The sequence below is a fragment of the Aptenodytes forsteri genome, unplaced genomic scaffold (assembly GCF_000699145.1).
Source record: "Aptenodytes forsteri isolate BGI_AS27 unplaced genomic scaffold, ASM69914v1 Scaffold61, whole genome shotgun sequence".
Taxonomy (NCBI): Eukaryota; Metazoa; Chordata; class Aves; order Sphenisciformes; family Spheniscidae; genus Aptenodytes; species Aptenodytes forsteri.
The window spans coordinates 3,589,591-3,603,030 of record NW_008794443.1 but is presented as its reverse complement, the minus strand read 5'-3'; the positions used below and the strand labels follow the sequence as shown (position 1 = coordinate 3,603,030).

The following is a 13,440-nucleotide window of genomic DNA, read 5'->3' as shown; positions in this document are numbered from 1 at the left end:
AGGGCTTCCAGCAGCATCTGTACACACAAGCCCTGCTTTCATTATCCATCTGATTTAACCACATGCAACAATAATCAAAACTCTGTTTCTCTCACAGATGGGTATGGTACCCAATGAGGAAATTGTTTTTAGTTTGGAATCTTTTTTCTTTTGGTAATCTTTTATATTTCAGACTTAGTCTGACAATTCCAATCCATCAAAATCATGTTCTGATGCAGAAACAGTACAGTGTTTCCTGAAAATTAAATGCAGTTCAACCAAACAACCCTTTGCATACCTGGGACACTATAATAAATGATGTAGGGTCACAACAGTCAGTTGAAATTTCCATCACTAGTGGCGAGCACAACTTGCGTAGATTAGAGAGAGTACACTAGAAAATTAAAGAAATAGTTCAGCTGCCTTAGTTACAATATTTAATGTTTCTACAGACCGTGCAGTGAGGAGGTATGCAGAGATATTTTAGAGGGATGGGCAAAAAAGCCCTTTTTTGTAAAAAAAGGCTAAGACAATCTTTTTTTTGTTAATCCAGACTTAGTTTGTAGGTAAGAAACCTTCTCAGCTGCTTATTTTATTCAGAACCAGAAGTGTTCCCAGATTAAATTTGGTATTTACAAAGTTGCAAAGCACACTCTTTTACGACAACATTACAGAACTTAATTTCAATCTCCACCTTACAAGGATATTAACTGGACAATCAAAAGAAAAGCTATTTACCCAGACATTAACACTTCTGTCCGCAGGATCTGCAGGTGGTTCTGCCTGATGGTTTTCAGTACATCTGCGATTATTACCAACCCATTTTTGGAGGCACGTTGAAAACACAATCCTAAACATTATCAAGCAGCAAACTATTATGATAGCAAGATAGAAAGAGATGTCCATGATTAGAACTTGTTTTAAAAAGAAATCTGCTAGTAAATATATCATTAACAGATTAGTGTGTTAAATTACAGTAGACATTTCAGTGCATCGTACAGCAATGCCTTACATATGGTTATATCCACTAACCTTATGTCTGTATTTCCTCTTTTAAGACCTTAGTTTAGAGACTACTTATTCTGAAACGTGTTTATTTATCCTGTCAGATACTTTAGGCCACCTTTTCAGATATTTGGAACACCAGCAGCTCCCGCTTGACTGAGGTGGGAAGCTTGGATGCTTAAAAGTTATGGGAGAGAAATCTTGGGCAACTCCAGTAATTCTCCCCTCTCCCTCACAGGTGTAAAAACACTATTAAGGTAAAGATAAAAAAACCCTGCAACCTCATAGCAAGGCAAGGTGTCACATTTTCCATGACTCCTAAAGAAAAACCCCAATACGAGCACTCCTTTTCCTCTCTTGTGGGTAGCTAAGCAGACAGAATTGAAATAAGCGTTTACTTCCCTAATAGAAAAGACTTCCCCAGAACTCAGTGAGGATGATGTAAAAATGATGGAAGTGGGGAAACTAAAAGATGCCTGCAGGCTGACTTTTATTTCTTTAAACTGTAAAAATTACATTTGTCCTTATATAGGAAGGGAATGGCCATACTGGAAGCAAAACCAAATGGTTATATTTTAATTTGCCTTCCATTTCGGCCACTAATGATACAGCCTTAAATGCCTGGGCAGTAGGGTATCATTAATACTGAATTCTCTATCAAAATGAATTTGATTTTAACAGGCAAGGTAACATGATGAAGTAAGGGATCTCTTAAGAAATCTTGTATTTTTCCTATAGGACAAAGATAACTTGTTACTCTTCCATTCAAGATCAAAGAAGGGAAATAATACAAGGAGACAAAGACAGAAAAGAGACAGAAAATTGAAGCTTCAAATGCTCTAACACAATTTACCCTATAGAGAAAGAAGATTAAAAAAGGGAGGTTATATATGGCCAAAGAGAACTCTGGGCAACTTTGCTGATGTGTTTAAAGCTACTGTACTTTACAATTCTTATTTCAGAAGTAAAATGATAAACAAAAACCAAAGCACTTTTAATCTTCAAAGCAATGTATGATCAATAACAACTTCATAGCACTCGATATTCAAGTATCATAATCTGTATTTTACTCCAGGAGAGAAAGATGTGTAGAGAATAAGTGATCTGCCTGGGTCTACTGCTGAACCAGGGATGGAACTCAAACATCACAAGCTTGTATGTTAAACCACAAAACCATGCTTTCATTTAGGAGGTGTTCTTTTGTTACCAGTTTTTATTTGAGCAAACGATTTTTATAATAGATTATGGACTTTTTTCCAGCCCTTGCAGAAACATTTGAGATAATAGTGGAGGTACATCCCAGGATTATTTGGCAGAATATTTAGCACAGCACACCAATTAACTGACTATGCTTCTGAAATTAATCTAACCACTTCAAGTAGGTTACTTAAGTAACTATTTGCTAGGGTCAACATATGAATAGCTTCATATTGGCAACAGCTTCCTTGTTAAATTACATTTATAGTCAGGGCATTCTGCAGGATATATCCAGTATCTGGGTTAGAGCTATGCTTTCCGACCCTTCACAACTTTTGAGAAGAGAAGTCTAGCCTGGCATACTGAATCTTGCAATAATACTGGTCATTGATCTCAATCTCATCTTTGTCCATCTAAGTCACGAGAGATCTTTTCAAGAGCAGAAGGAGCACATTAAAAAGATATTCAGTCAAGGATGAATTTAATAAGAATTTTACTACTGCCCGCAGTACAGAAAGTTTGAAAAAATCCTATAATATTTGCAAATCAATTAAAAAAGAGTTTTCTCCTCTCTAAAACTACAAGGAAAAAGATTTCCATATTATTGTACTGTTAACTAACTGTGATCTGTGGGAGTGCTGAGAGATTTAATTTACATACTAATGCTGCAAGCAGGTTGGGGGGTTGGGGGAAGAAAGTTACTTAGCACCAGTAATGAGCAGAAGGGAAAAGAAGGCAGCTACAGTCCCCATGGACTGTTTTGTTTTCAATAATTTTAGACTGTCTAATAACACCTTTTAATAAGCTGCTCTCAGCTAAAAAGCTGCAATCAGCCTTTGTCAGCGAACATAATACTGCCCCAGACAGGAAAATAGTTCTGATATAATGGACAAAAGACCCTATCTAAAGAAAAGCTTCTTAAAAAAAAAAAAAAGGAGAAAAAAGTTCCATCACTGAAAGACACAAATTATGCTGTCTATGCTGTATATCCTTTCATTTCTAAAGGACTAGATTTCAAAAGGATCTCTATTAAAGCAAAATACATTAAAAACACACATTTTTTGGTTTACTCTACTCCAGTCCTAGTTTACAATTAGACGAACTTGCTTATTTATAGGGTATTTATGCCCTATAAGTGCAATCTAAATTATGACTGATCATGTTAATTTTCTGTTTATAGTCTATGCTACCCACTTAGTCTCTTAAGTGACTACTATGCGACACTGAGATTAACATTGCAATAGGCCATCTAAATTTAAGACTATTTCCACTCCACTCACTCAATTTAATGGTAGTTCTCACTGAAGCTCAAGTCTAGCTATAAAAGCCTAAGAGAGATATATATATATGATAGGTAAAACATGGATGTTCTACTCCATCACACACAGGATTCCTCAAAACAGTGGGTCACCTTCACTGCTGATGAACGCAGGTCCAACTCCACTGTTGCCAAAAACAGTCATGCCACCATAAACTGGAACCGACTCTACCCAACATTTGGGTGTAAAAGTTGGTTTATAAACCATTACTAATTCTAAAAGAATTCAGTATCATCCTTTCAGTAGATGTCTGTCTTAATTTTTATAATTCAAAGCACTAACAAGACGGAAACAAGATCACTTTTTTTCCTAGGAATTCTTCTGATCTTGCCAGTATTATCACCATCCTCTTCTTTCCAGCAACAGACTTACTGTGATGGCAGTTAACACATTTTACAGATCAGCTCAGAAATATGCCTAAAACTTAAATAAGACACGTTGTCAAAAAAATACCCAATCACTAAAACCAGCACAAAATCTGTTTGTCCTGAAGATACACCTATCACCTTAGCAATATAGGTAGAGATCTCTGTTTAACCGCTTTCTAATGTCATTTGCTGGACAGTTAGCATTAACCACTGTGGCATTTGGTTATTGTACTTTGCTCTCACTTAAGGAAAAATAGATTTATCACTTAGAAAAAACAGATAATTTGTGGAGTTTAAGAAGCAAAACGGTAGCTTTCTTCTCTTGATACATTTCTGCCCCACCTTATGGGAAGGGGAACTGACTATATCTGTGACTGGCAAATCACACTTTCTCTGAGGGGTGCCAGATAATAATAGCACGTCAACACACTCACAGCCAAATGCTCCTTTTGCCAATGAGATTTCGTAACGCTTCCTTCACTTCTGAAGCTCTGCAAAGAAAGGAAGTGCTAACTCCCTGTTAAAACATGTAGTCCAAAGGACCCAAAACTGTCTAATGTTTGAACTCTTTTTGCACAGAAATGCTTTTTTTTGCATTAAGTTACTTTTTTTTGTTAACCTTTTTTTTTTGGTCTTTTTTTATTTTAACAGCTAGAAGCTGTAAGCTGAACAGGTATGTCTACATGCAGCTATGCTGTGTTAAAGAACTTAGGATTTACTGCTTCTAGTTTCAGACAAAGCAACACTCATAAGGAAATGTCAAGCTTTTCTCCTCCTTCTGTTCAGAGGAAAAAGATACAATTGTTAATAGCTAAGATGACCACAGAAATGTTTTTGGCTTCTATCCATATCCTTTTCTCTAGCTAGCGGTAAAATAAGAAGGGGAACAGGTATGAAATTCGATTAAGAAATGCCTGGGTTTTTTGTTTTGGTTGCCAATATCATTAGATCAGCACGTGAATATATACCACGGGTAGAGCAGACCTGAAATGCACATTTCTCAAGCTGAAAAAATTCTCAGTAAAATATAGGCTTCCAATCAGCTCAGACAAAATGCTAACAAGTACCGAATTAAAGCATGAAGCTGCCAGTACTTTAAGACCAAGATCCCTAATATTGATTTTACAAAAAATAGTTTATCAGGAAGTTAAACACACATCTGGAGTCCCAAATAGTTTCTCTGCACTCAGAGCTAAAAACTCAACAATGTGAGATTTTAAATCCTCTTACACCCTGAGATTATTCAGGATTCTAACTTCCCTCTGGAGGCACAGACCCTCCCCTCTTCACAGCACCACCATCTGATAAATAGACTGAGCAACACTTGTACCAATCACGTAGTAAGAGCTTTTCTGCCCTTTTTAAACTTGTTTCTACTTGCAAGTTATTTCATGCTATCTCAGAAATACTGGGAAATAACGGTAGCATGTAGTTATACACCCAGAGCTAAAGTACGAGGTCGCAGAAAGGGCTTCCCGTTGCCATTTCCTAGCAATTCCGTGTCATTTCAATACACAAGGTTAAATTACTCCAGAAGCCTCCCTACAGGGCTTCCATTGTTTGTCAGTCAAGGCTAGGACACAATAGCACTCATTCATGTGCACGGCAAACAAGCAGCTAAGGGCCAATGATCAGTATACAGTCTCATCTTGGTTCTTCTGCAAACAGTTTGTAGAAAGATGGCATTTCAAATAAACTATGTCAATTTTGCAAAGCTTCAATGCATTCCTAGTATAAACTACTTAGTAGGAAGTCCAGACAAAAATTAAGACAACTTGAGAGCAACGTGAAGAATCACCCAAAAAACCCACTCGCTCATTAGGACTGCTCCTGAAAAAGACCTGCTTGCTACAACCACATGCAAAAAGATTACGTTTTAATAGTTAGAGAAATACACATTCAGAAAAGTTCAAAATAGCTGATTCTTTCCAGAGACAGTCATACCATGCTTTTGTTTTTAGAGTCCCACTTAGTGTTCAGCCTCAGAGCCTATGTTACTAAGGGGTACAGACACCAAGGTTCCAAAGTGCACTTAAGGCTGTTTACTTCATATCTTCTGGTTAGGAACCCAAGAGGTTTAGGGTTTGCAGTTTTTTTGGTTTTGCTTTTCTTTTTTTCAACATGTTAAAAATAGAAAAAAACAAATGCAATATGACAGAAGTCCAATGCTGCTGATAACTGGAGAGACACAAGCCTCACGCACCTCTTCATTGTTTCGCCTTTTCTACTTCAAAACTTGCTAGAGCAAAGACTTTGTCTCCTGATCCTATGAGAGGAAAAAACGTTTTCAGTAAGTATTAGTAGAAATTGTGCATTTCCTTATATACAATTTAAATCAAGGAAAACATTTGAGATCAAAAGAAATCAAACCTTCATTTTGAAAACCAGAACACTTGAGCTAATTTAAAAAAAAAAAAAAAAGACATACTGGCTTGACAGGTCTGAAACCAGGCTGGGTCTGGCTGGGACAGAGTTTCCATAGCATAACTTTCCCCATAGCAGCTCTCATAGTGCCCTGCTCTGTATTTGTAGCTAGAACGGTGTTGATAACACACCGATGTTTTGGCTACTGCTGAGCAGTGCTGGCACAGCATCGAGGCTGTCTCGCCCCCGAAGGCCAGTAGACTTGGGGTGGGCAAGAAGTTGGGAGGGGACATAGCCAGGACAGCTGACCCAAACCTACCAGAGGGATATTCCATACCATACACCACCACGCTCAGCAATAAAAGCTAGGGGAAAAGGAGGGGGTGGGGGATTTGTTAAGGCATTTGTCTTCAGAAGGAACTGCTACGTGTACTGAGGCCCTGCTTCCCAGAAAGTGGCTGGACATCACCTGCTGATGGGAAGTAGAGAATAAATCTTTTTGTTTTCCTTTGCTTCTGTGCACAGCCTTTGCTTTTCTTTATTAAACTTCCTTTATCTCGACTCACGAGTTTTTCATTTTATTTTCTCCCCCTGTCCTGCTGAGGAAGGGGATGAGAGAGCGGCTTGGTGGGCACCTGGTGGCCAGCCAAGGTCAACCCACCACACAGAGAGCTGCTAATGAAGTACCTTTTTGAACAAAAGGTTCTCACCTTGCTTACGCTCTCAGGAAGAGGAGTACTGAGAGGTAGGTCACAGAGTCAGTTTATTTGTACCCCGACCTAGTCTGGCACGTTCCTGCCATTCATAGTTCTTTCATCACAGTTGTAATGTAACTGTAATGCTAGAATGAACTGTCGTGCTTATTTAATGCATATTATAACTGAACTTTTGGTCTTGTCAATATGATTAGAGTTATGACAATCATGGCAAGAAGAGTGCTTTAAAGCTGTATTTTGACAATGTGCCAGTAATTGCTTGATGCAGAGAATTCAGCAGAGAAAAAGGCTCTCCTGAAGAGAGTCACTAATGCAAGAGAGATCTGTGTTTAACTGTAAGCTCTGTAGCTTGAGACAGACCATTCAAGCCTTCGGCATTATGGGCAACACTTGGCATTTTATGGCCATTTGGCACTGGATTTATTTGCTGTGTTACTTTTTCCTCATGGATAGTGTATCAGAGTTTCATTGTTAATAAAATAGAAAAATGTACATAAAAATTTAATGGCGTGAATCTTGTGTACTTTCTCTTCCACAGGGGAATCACAGGTATTTGTATTATTCAGTGTTCAATGAGGCAAAGAAATTGGAAGTTATGAGAATGAAAACCTACCAAGGTCAGTGGAGACTCTCTCAAACTGGCTCAGGGCTGTACCAGCATTTGCTGACAAGAATGTCTCATCATCTGGAGTGAGCTAAATCAAAAGAGGCCATAACTGTGAGCTTGGTACCTTAATTGTGCATATTCCCACCACTGTAATTCCTACCATCTATACGGGCATGTACACGAACTATGACAGGTTATAGCGATTTTCCATTTGCAATTTTTAAGTGGCAGTGTTATCTAACATATTAAAAGCCAAAGTAAAAATGCAAGCTACTCCCCCTACCACTGAATTTTTTTCTCAGTGGCATCTGTCAGCCCAGCATATGCAACATCAGACATGCCTCTACATGCACCGCTAAGTTTCAAGCTGACCTCCAGTGATAATTTGTGATGAAAAGGTCACACTGTACCTCTGTACCAAAACTATGCAAAGGATGTCAATTACTTTTTTGTCATGTGGTTAATACAGTAGTGAGCTAAGATCTAAGCTCACTTCATATCATTTACTGGATAAATGATATCATATATCATATGATATATGATAGGAAAGCAAAAAATATGCAGTCATTAGCAGCTTTGACCATGTTAAGAGTCAATGACCTAGAAATGGTTCTCCTCCTCTAAAGTGACATTTGCACATGTATATTTTGCTTTTATGTATGTGCTCTGATGCCTTGTGACAGATGCCCATAAAATATTTACAATAATGAAGTAGTAACCTACATTTGGAAGGTTCAGATATTCTAAGTTAAAACTCACTCATTTAAGTAGCCTCAGATATATATCCTTATTAAAGCAAAGCGTAAGTGTGTCAAACTGTCCACAGTGTTTGTGTCAGTTTATTTATTAAAAATATAAAAATCAGGCACAGGCATTCAGAATGATGTTGGAATGAGGGAAAAAGTATTAGTTACCTGCCTCTGCTGTGCTTTGTAAGCATCTAACTACTTAACATTTTGCAGTATTGTGCAGATAAACACATAATATTTACCATCATTTTTCACATTCAGAGCAGATGTGAAACTACTATCCTAGCAAGTCCTCTGTGAAGCAGGCTACTGATAATTTTAAAAGATAAAAGAGGCTACGTCAAAGCATGGTAAAGTGGCTTGTCTGAAGTAATCCAAGAAACTCATGCCAGGAGGATTAGATATCTTCATGCATTCAGTTCGCAACCTTAACTAGCCTTTTAACCTACTTCCAAAACATTTTTTTCTCTGACGGCCAAGCAATAAAAATATTCTGAGGGAAAGCATTTGCTAATACCATCTACTTGGAACGCAGCTCCTTTAAGTACTGCACTTGATCTTTTCCATTACATTCCCTCAGTTCCTAAGAAAGTTTAAGTACAAAGATACACAGCAACCCATTTTCCTCATATACCATCAACAGAAGAAATAACAACTTCTCTTCCTCCCTCTAGTGGTAAAAAACAGGGATCGTTCTGCCACTGATGTACTCACTGGGGAAACAATCACATTTATTAGTCATCTCTCCAATTTATTTATCTTACACCAAGAGGTAGGTATTATCACCAATACAAAAGTAAAGCTCAATGGATGTCACAAGTCTTGGATGGTTCCTGTCAGGTGGATAGGTGGTAGTTAGCCAGTAAATGACTTGTTTTACAGCTTTTATAAATATCATCAACTTGTACCAGCTTATATGTGATTCATTCATATGACCCACCAAAGAAAACATTTTAAAGTAGAAACAGCCTTAGATAAATGTACAATACTATTTGATACATGTTCAGTAGTGAGTGTTTCAGAAAGCTTGGCATTAAAATGGAAGGACGTTTATGTACTACAAAAGCAAGCTGCATTTTATTATTTGCTCATAAACAAAAGTTGTAATTTCTTATTTTAATGATTTCAAATTCCTCTTCAATATACAGATAGAAATTTCTATTCACCTAACTATCATACCAACACCTTACCTTCTCACCAAGCTTTCTGAGGGCAGTAAGGATTTCCACTTTCTGCTGTGTGTATAGGTCTCGTCCCAACTTCCCAACCATTAAGTCTCGGTCCATCTGTATACCGGGGGGGGGGAAATAAGTCAAAATATATAAGCCTCCCATTAGTTTCACTCAACACAACAGCATGAGCAATGCAACAGCCTAAAAATATCATCAGTAAGTATGGTACCAATGGAAGTAAGGGACAGAACTACCCATAATTTAAAAGATGGCCGTGAAGTTTTTCTGACCATTCTGCGAATACTCTTTGCACCTAGCCTTAGCATTCTTGTTTTCTCCAAACCTGAATCTCTTTTAATCAAAGACTGCTCTTCATTCAAAATTATGGATTCACATATCACTGATACATGGAGGAATCACATTTCATTTCACTTTATCTGGATCTCAAGTTCAGTCTAGATGTCTGAAACACTGAGCGCACTCTCCAGTCCCTCAACAGAATTACAGATTCATACTCTTCAGATTTTCTATTTACAGTTATACTCAGTTCATTATCTGTTAATCACATCTTTGTTTTGATGCAGCAAGATAAAAGATAATTCAAGAAATACACATTGTTGTCCCCATTACCTCAAGGAACATTTAAAACTGAACAAATTCTGAAGGAGAACTTCTCTATCTCCTTATGGTGCTGCCACCAAGTTTTCTAACACACTTGGTGCTCTCCTTGCAATCGTTACATATTTAAATCAGTCTAGCTCAAATAAACAGTTTTTACAGTAAAACAGAAACCTTCACCTCTGCCAACCTTGTCCTCAGTTGCCTTGGTTGTTTCTTTGCAAACATTCTAATTACTTCTGGAGTTTTAAATGCTTGGCTGATGGCTGCCTGTATTGCCTACAAGGAAAAGAGCAAGAATGACCAGAACTAATAGTCACAAGCTATAGCTACATGACAAGATTAACGAAGGCTGGAAAGCATCATTAGTATCCTCCGCGTCATTTGATAGAGAGCTTTTCTTTTATTGCCTAACCATGGAAGTGAGATGAAAAAATATATGACCTTTATGCAGGGCTTGAAAAATCCACTAATTAGTGCAACTACAGCAAGAAGGAGCTGTGACACTTCCATTAGAGTCCAGGTCTTAATTTCTAATCATTTCCAACATCTTCCTGATACTAGCACATCACAAGTGGACGTGCTATGCTATCTTTAGCAGTTTTAATGCCCACACCGATGATTACAGCTCTTCTAAGGGTAAGCAGAATGTAAATCATGAGATAAATCTCCTACTGTTATTCAAAATTCTCTGCGGAGTATCAAAACTATTATGATTCAGTCTCACCACATTATGTTTGGACAAATGATCCCTCTGGAAACAAACTCCTAAAACATAGGGCTTAGAAGGAACAAAACATGCTCTAATTAAACATTTGAAAAGAGATCAAAAGTTGGGACATCAGCATAAAATAAGATCAATTCACTAAAAGAACTTCAAGTTACATGGTCACTCCTACAGCCTTTTCATTTGGATTGGTATGAATCTCTGAAATACAAATCAGCAATAAGAGCACAGGAAATGCTATCTTTATGCTTTCTAACAAACAGGTATGAACTTTATTTCTCACAATATATATTGTCCTGGACTGTCACTCACACCTTTTAAATTAATTTGCATTATTTTATGTTATTTTCTAGTATTAAGGATCTGATATATTTAGTCCCTGCAGTTTCCCCACAGTTTTTTCTACAGTGTTATGGTTATAATTCTTCAATATTTTTTTCTTTTAAAATGAAAAGACCTGACCAAGCTTTTATATGTACACATATATTTAATAATAAAAACATTAGATACATAGAACTAGCTTTCACACGTGCCTGTCTAAAAATTATAACGAACCACTTGTATCTATGTTCTGTTTCATTGAGGCCAGGCAGAACATGAACTATTTTTAGTAACACATCATCCTTACCAGTTGCATCCCGCTGAGCTCGTCCACCAAAGTCATATCTCCGGACATAATCTTCTTCAGGGAGTCATTGATCTCACTCAGCTGTTCTAGGGTTTCTTTTTTGGTCTCTTCATACTCATCTGCATCTAGCTCCTCTCTAAAGAGGATCCAACAAGACATATTAATTCATTGGACTAAACCCAAGACGTAACATGGAGAAAAGGACATCAGGGAATATCATGAAGCATGCTTCCTCAGATAGCAATGAAAACATTCACATCACTTCAGATTATTCTGTTCTAGCCCTCTTAGCTGTTATTTAGCTAATGCATATGTAGTTTTCTTGGTTTTGCACCACCTCCTAGCCACCCATGTGCTTGTGTTGTTTGTATGAAGTCACTTGTATTAAAAAGGCCCTGACAACTACGAGATACTCAACACTTGGTGCAATATTTAAAAGTGCATTTTGGATCTCCACAACAATATGCAGTTAGATTGTCTTGCTCAAAGCTACGGTGAATGACATTACCCGAGAAGCCTATCTCCTCACCCAAAAACCATCAAGTTATTCAGGAATAACTGATCCTGCTGTCTAAACCTTGCCCAATTCAAAGAATGGCACTACCAACCCTTAGCAATTATAATTGTTCTTGAAAAACATATGTACTGCTTGGACAAGTTAGAATTATAGTCAGAGAAAGCATCTAAAACCACACAGGATGTTTAAGTGCAAGTACTGAAACAGAAAAAAACCCTTTTCCTTGGTAATTCAGTCTATCTCAAGTTTTATTAGCCCACAAAAAACTAACACAAAATCACATTAAACAAATCACATGAAAATGTTAGACAAACTAAAAAAAAACCAAACCCCAAACATCCGTAATTATAAGACAAAACAAAGTAGACACAAAAGCTATTTGTTAACTGCTATTAAAAAAGCCCATATGAAAATTGTGAATTCTGTGAACAGCTAAGAGTCACACCAAAATATCAAATTTCAAAGAAAACAGTAATGAGTATTTCTGCCCACATTTTCCTCAAGAAGATGAAAAATAGACTGATCTTAATAAAAAGAAAGTTTTTTTAAAATAATTTTTTACTACCTAACACAAACATCCTACCTAATTTAAAAAATATGAAGCCACAGCAAAACACAAAATAAAACAAAAAACCCCACAAGATTTTTGAAAGGTACCACTTTCTTCTGCCAACCACTTAAGAAAAATATTACCATATAAGAGGAAAGCATTTATTTTTATTACCTGCATTCCTCCAGATCTTGAAGCTGCTGCATTAATCTATCCAACTGCTCTTCCAAGTTTTGTTTTAGTTTACTGGTCTCTGTTGTTCCTCTTGAAGCCATTTTCTGTTTTCACATGAAAATTTTAAGTTGTTACATGACACTCCTAGGAGAAATAACATTTTATTGTTGTGTATCAACAATTTAAAACTTATCTTAAAATGCTCCAAGTATCAAGAAAATTATGCAGCATCTTGATGATGGAAGGTCTGACCAAAACACTCGGAGATCCTTGCAGTGGACATACAGACATGGTAGGCTGGGTCTACAGGATTGTCATCCTTGTAGCAAGAGGCAGCTCACCAAGGTAATAACTCAAACAGCCACGGCACATAAAAACAAGTAAGTTCGAAACCAAGCAGCAATTACTGAAATACTGAGGTCCCGCTATATGAAACCAGAGTCTACTCTTCAGCTGCCCCTTGGGAAGCTATCCAAGGGGCAACAACCCGGATGCAAGGTGTCTGAAGCACGCAAACACCTGAGAACCATTAGCGGTAGAAAATGGTTCGCTCTAGAGGAAATACGTGCTTCTTTGGGTATCAGATCGGAGCAGGCGGCTGGCCGACGGCAGTGATTGATGGGATATCCCTGGGCACCGCGCGGCTCGGCAGCCGTTGACCGGCAAGTTCTGAGGTTTGCACGACCGCCAAGGGCTCCAGCAGCCGCAGGCAGACAAGGGCACGCGATACTCCCCGCTGGACAAGCGCGA

General features: G+C 37.7%; 1 protein-coding gene across 1 annotated transcript; it reads right to left on the bottom strand.

Annotated features, from left to right (window-relative positions):
* Positions 1–2,185: 2,185 nt before the first annotated feature.
* LZIC (leucine zipper and CTNNBIP1 domain containing) lies at positions 2,186–12,839 on the bottom strand. Its single transcript, XM_009289651.1, has 6 exons — positions 12,691–12,839; positions 11,450–11,585; positions 10,275–10,373; positions 9,495–9,590; positions 7,562–7,643; positions 2,186–6,134 (listed from the first exon to the last, which is right to left on the bottom strand). Exons 1-6 carry the CDS (start codon positions 12,789–12,791, stop codon positions 6,076–6,078), a joined length of 573 nt encoding a protein of 190 aa, XP_009287926.1. The 5' UTR covers positions 12,792–12,839; the 3' UTR covers positions 2,186–6,075.
* Positions 12,840–13,440: the final 601 nt, after the last annotated feature.

Excerpts from the sequence above, each read along its gene's own strand:
- LZIC (XM_009289651.1), bottom strand. The coding sequence starts at position 12,791 with ATGGCTTCAAGAGGAACAACAGAGACCAGTAAACTAAAACAAAACTTG. Across the intron at positions 11,586-12,690 it reads CAAGATCTGGAGGAATGCAG|AGAGGAGCTAGATGCAGATG; the intron begins GTAATAAAAATA and ends GATCCTCTTTAG. Across the intron at positions 9,591-10,274 it reads TGAGGACAAGGTTGGCAGAG|ATGGACCGAGACTTAATGGT; the intron begins GTGAAGGTTTCT and ends CCCGGTATACAG.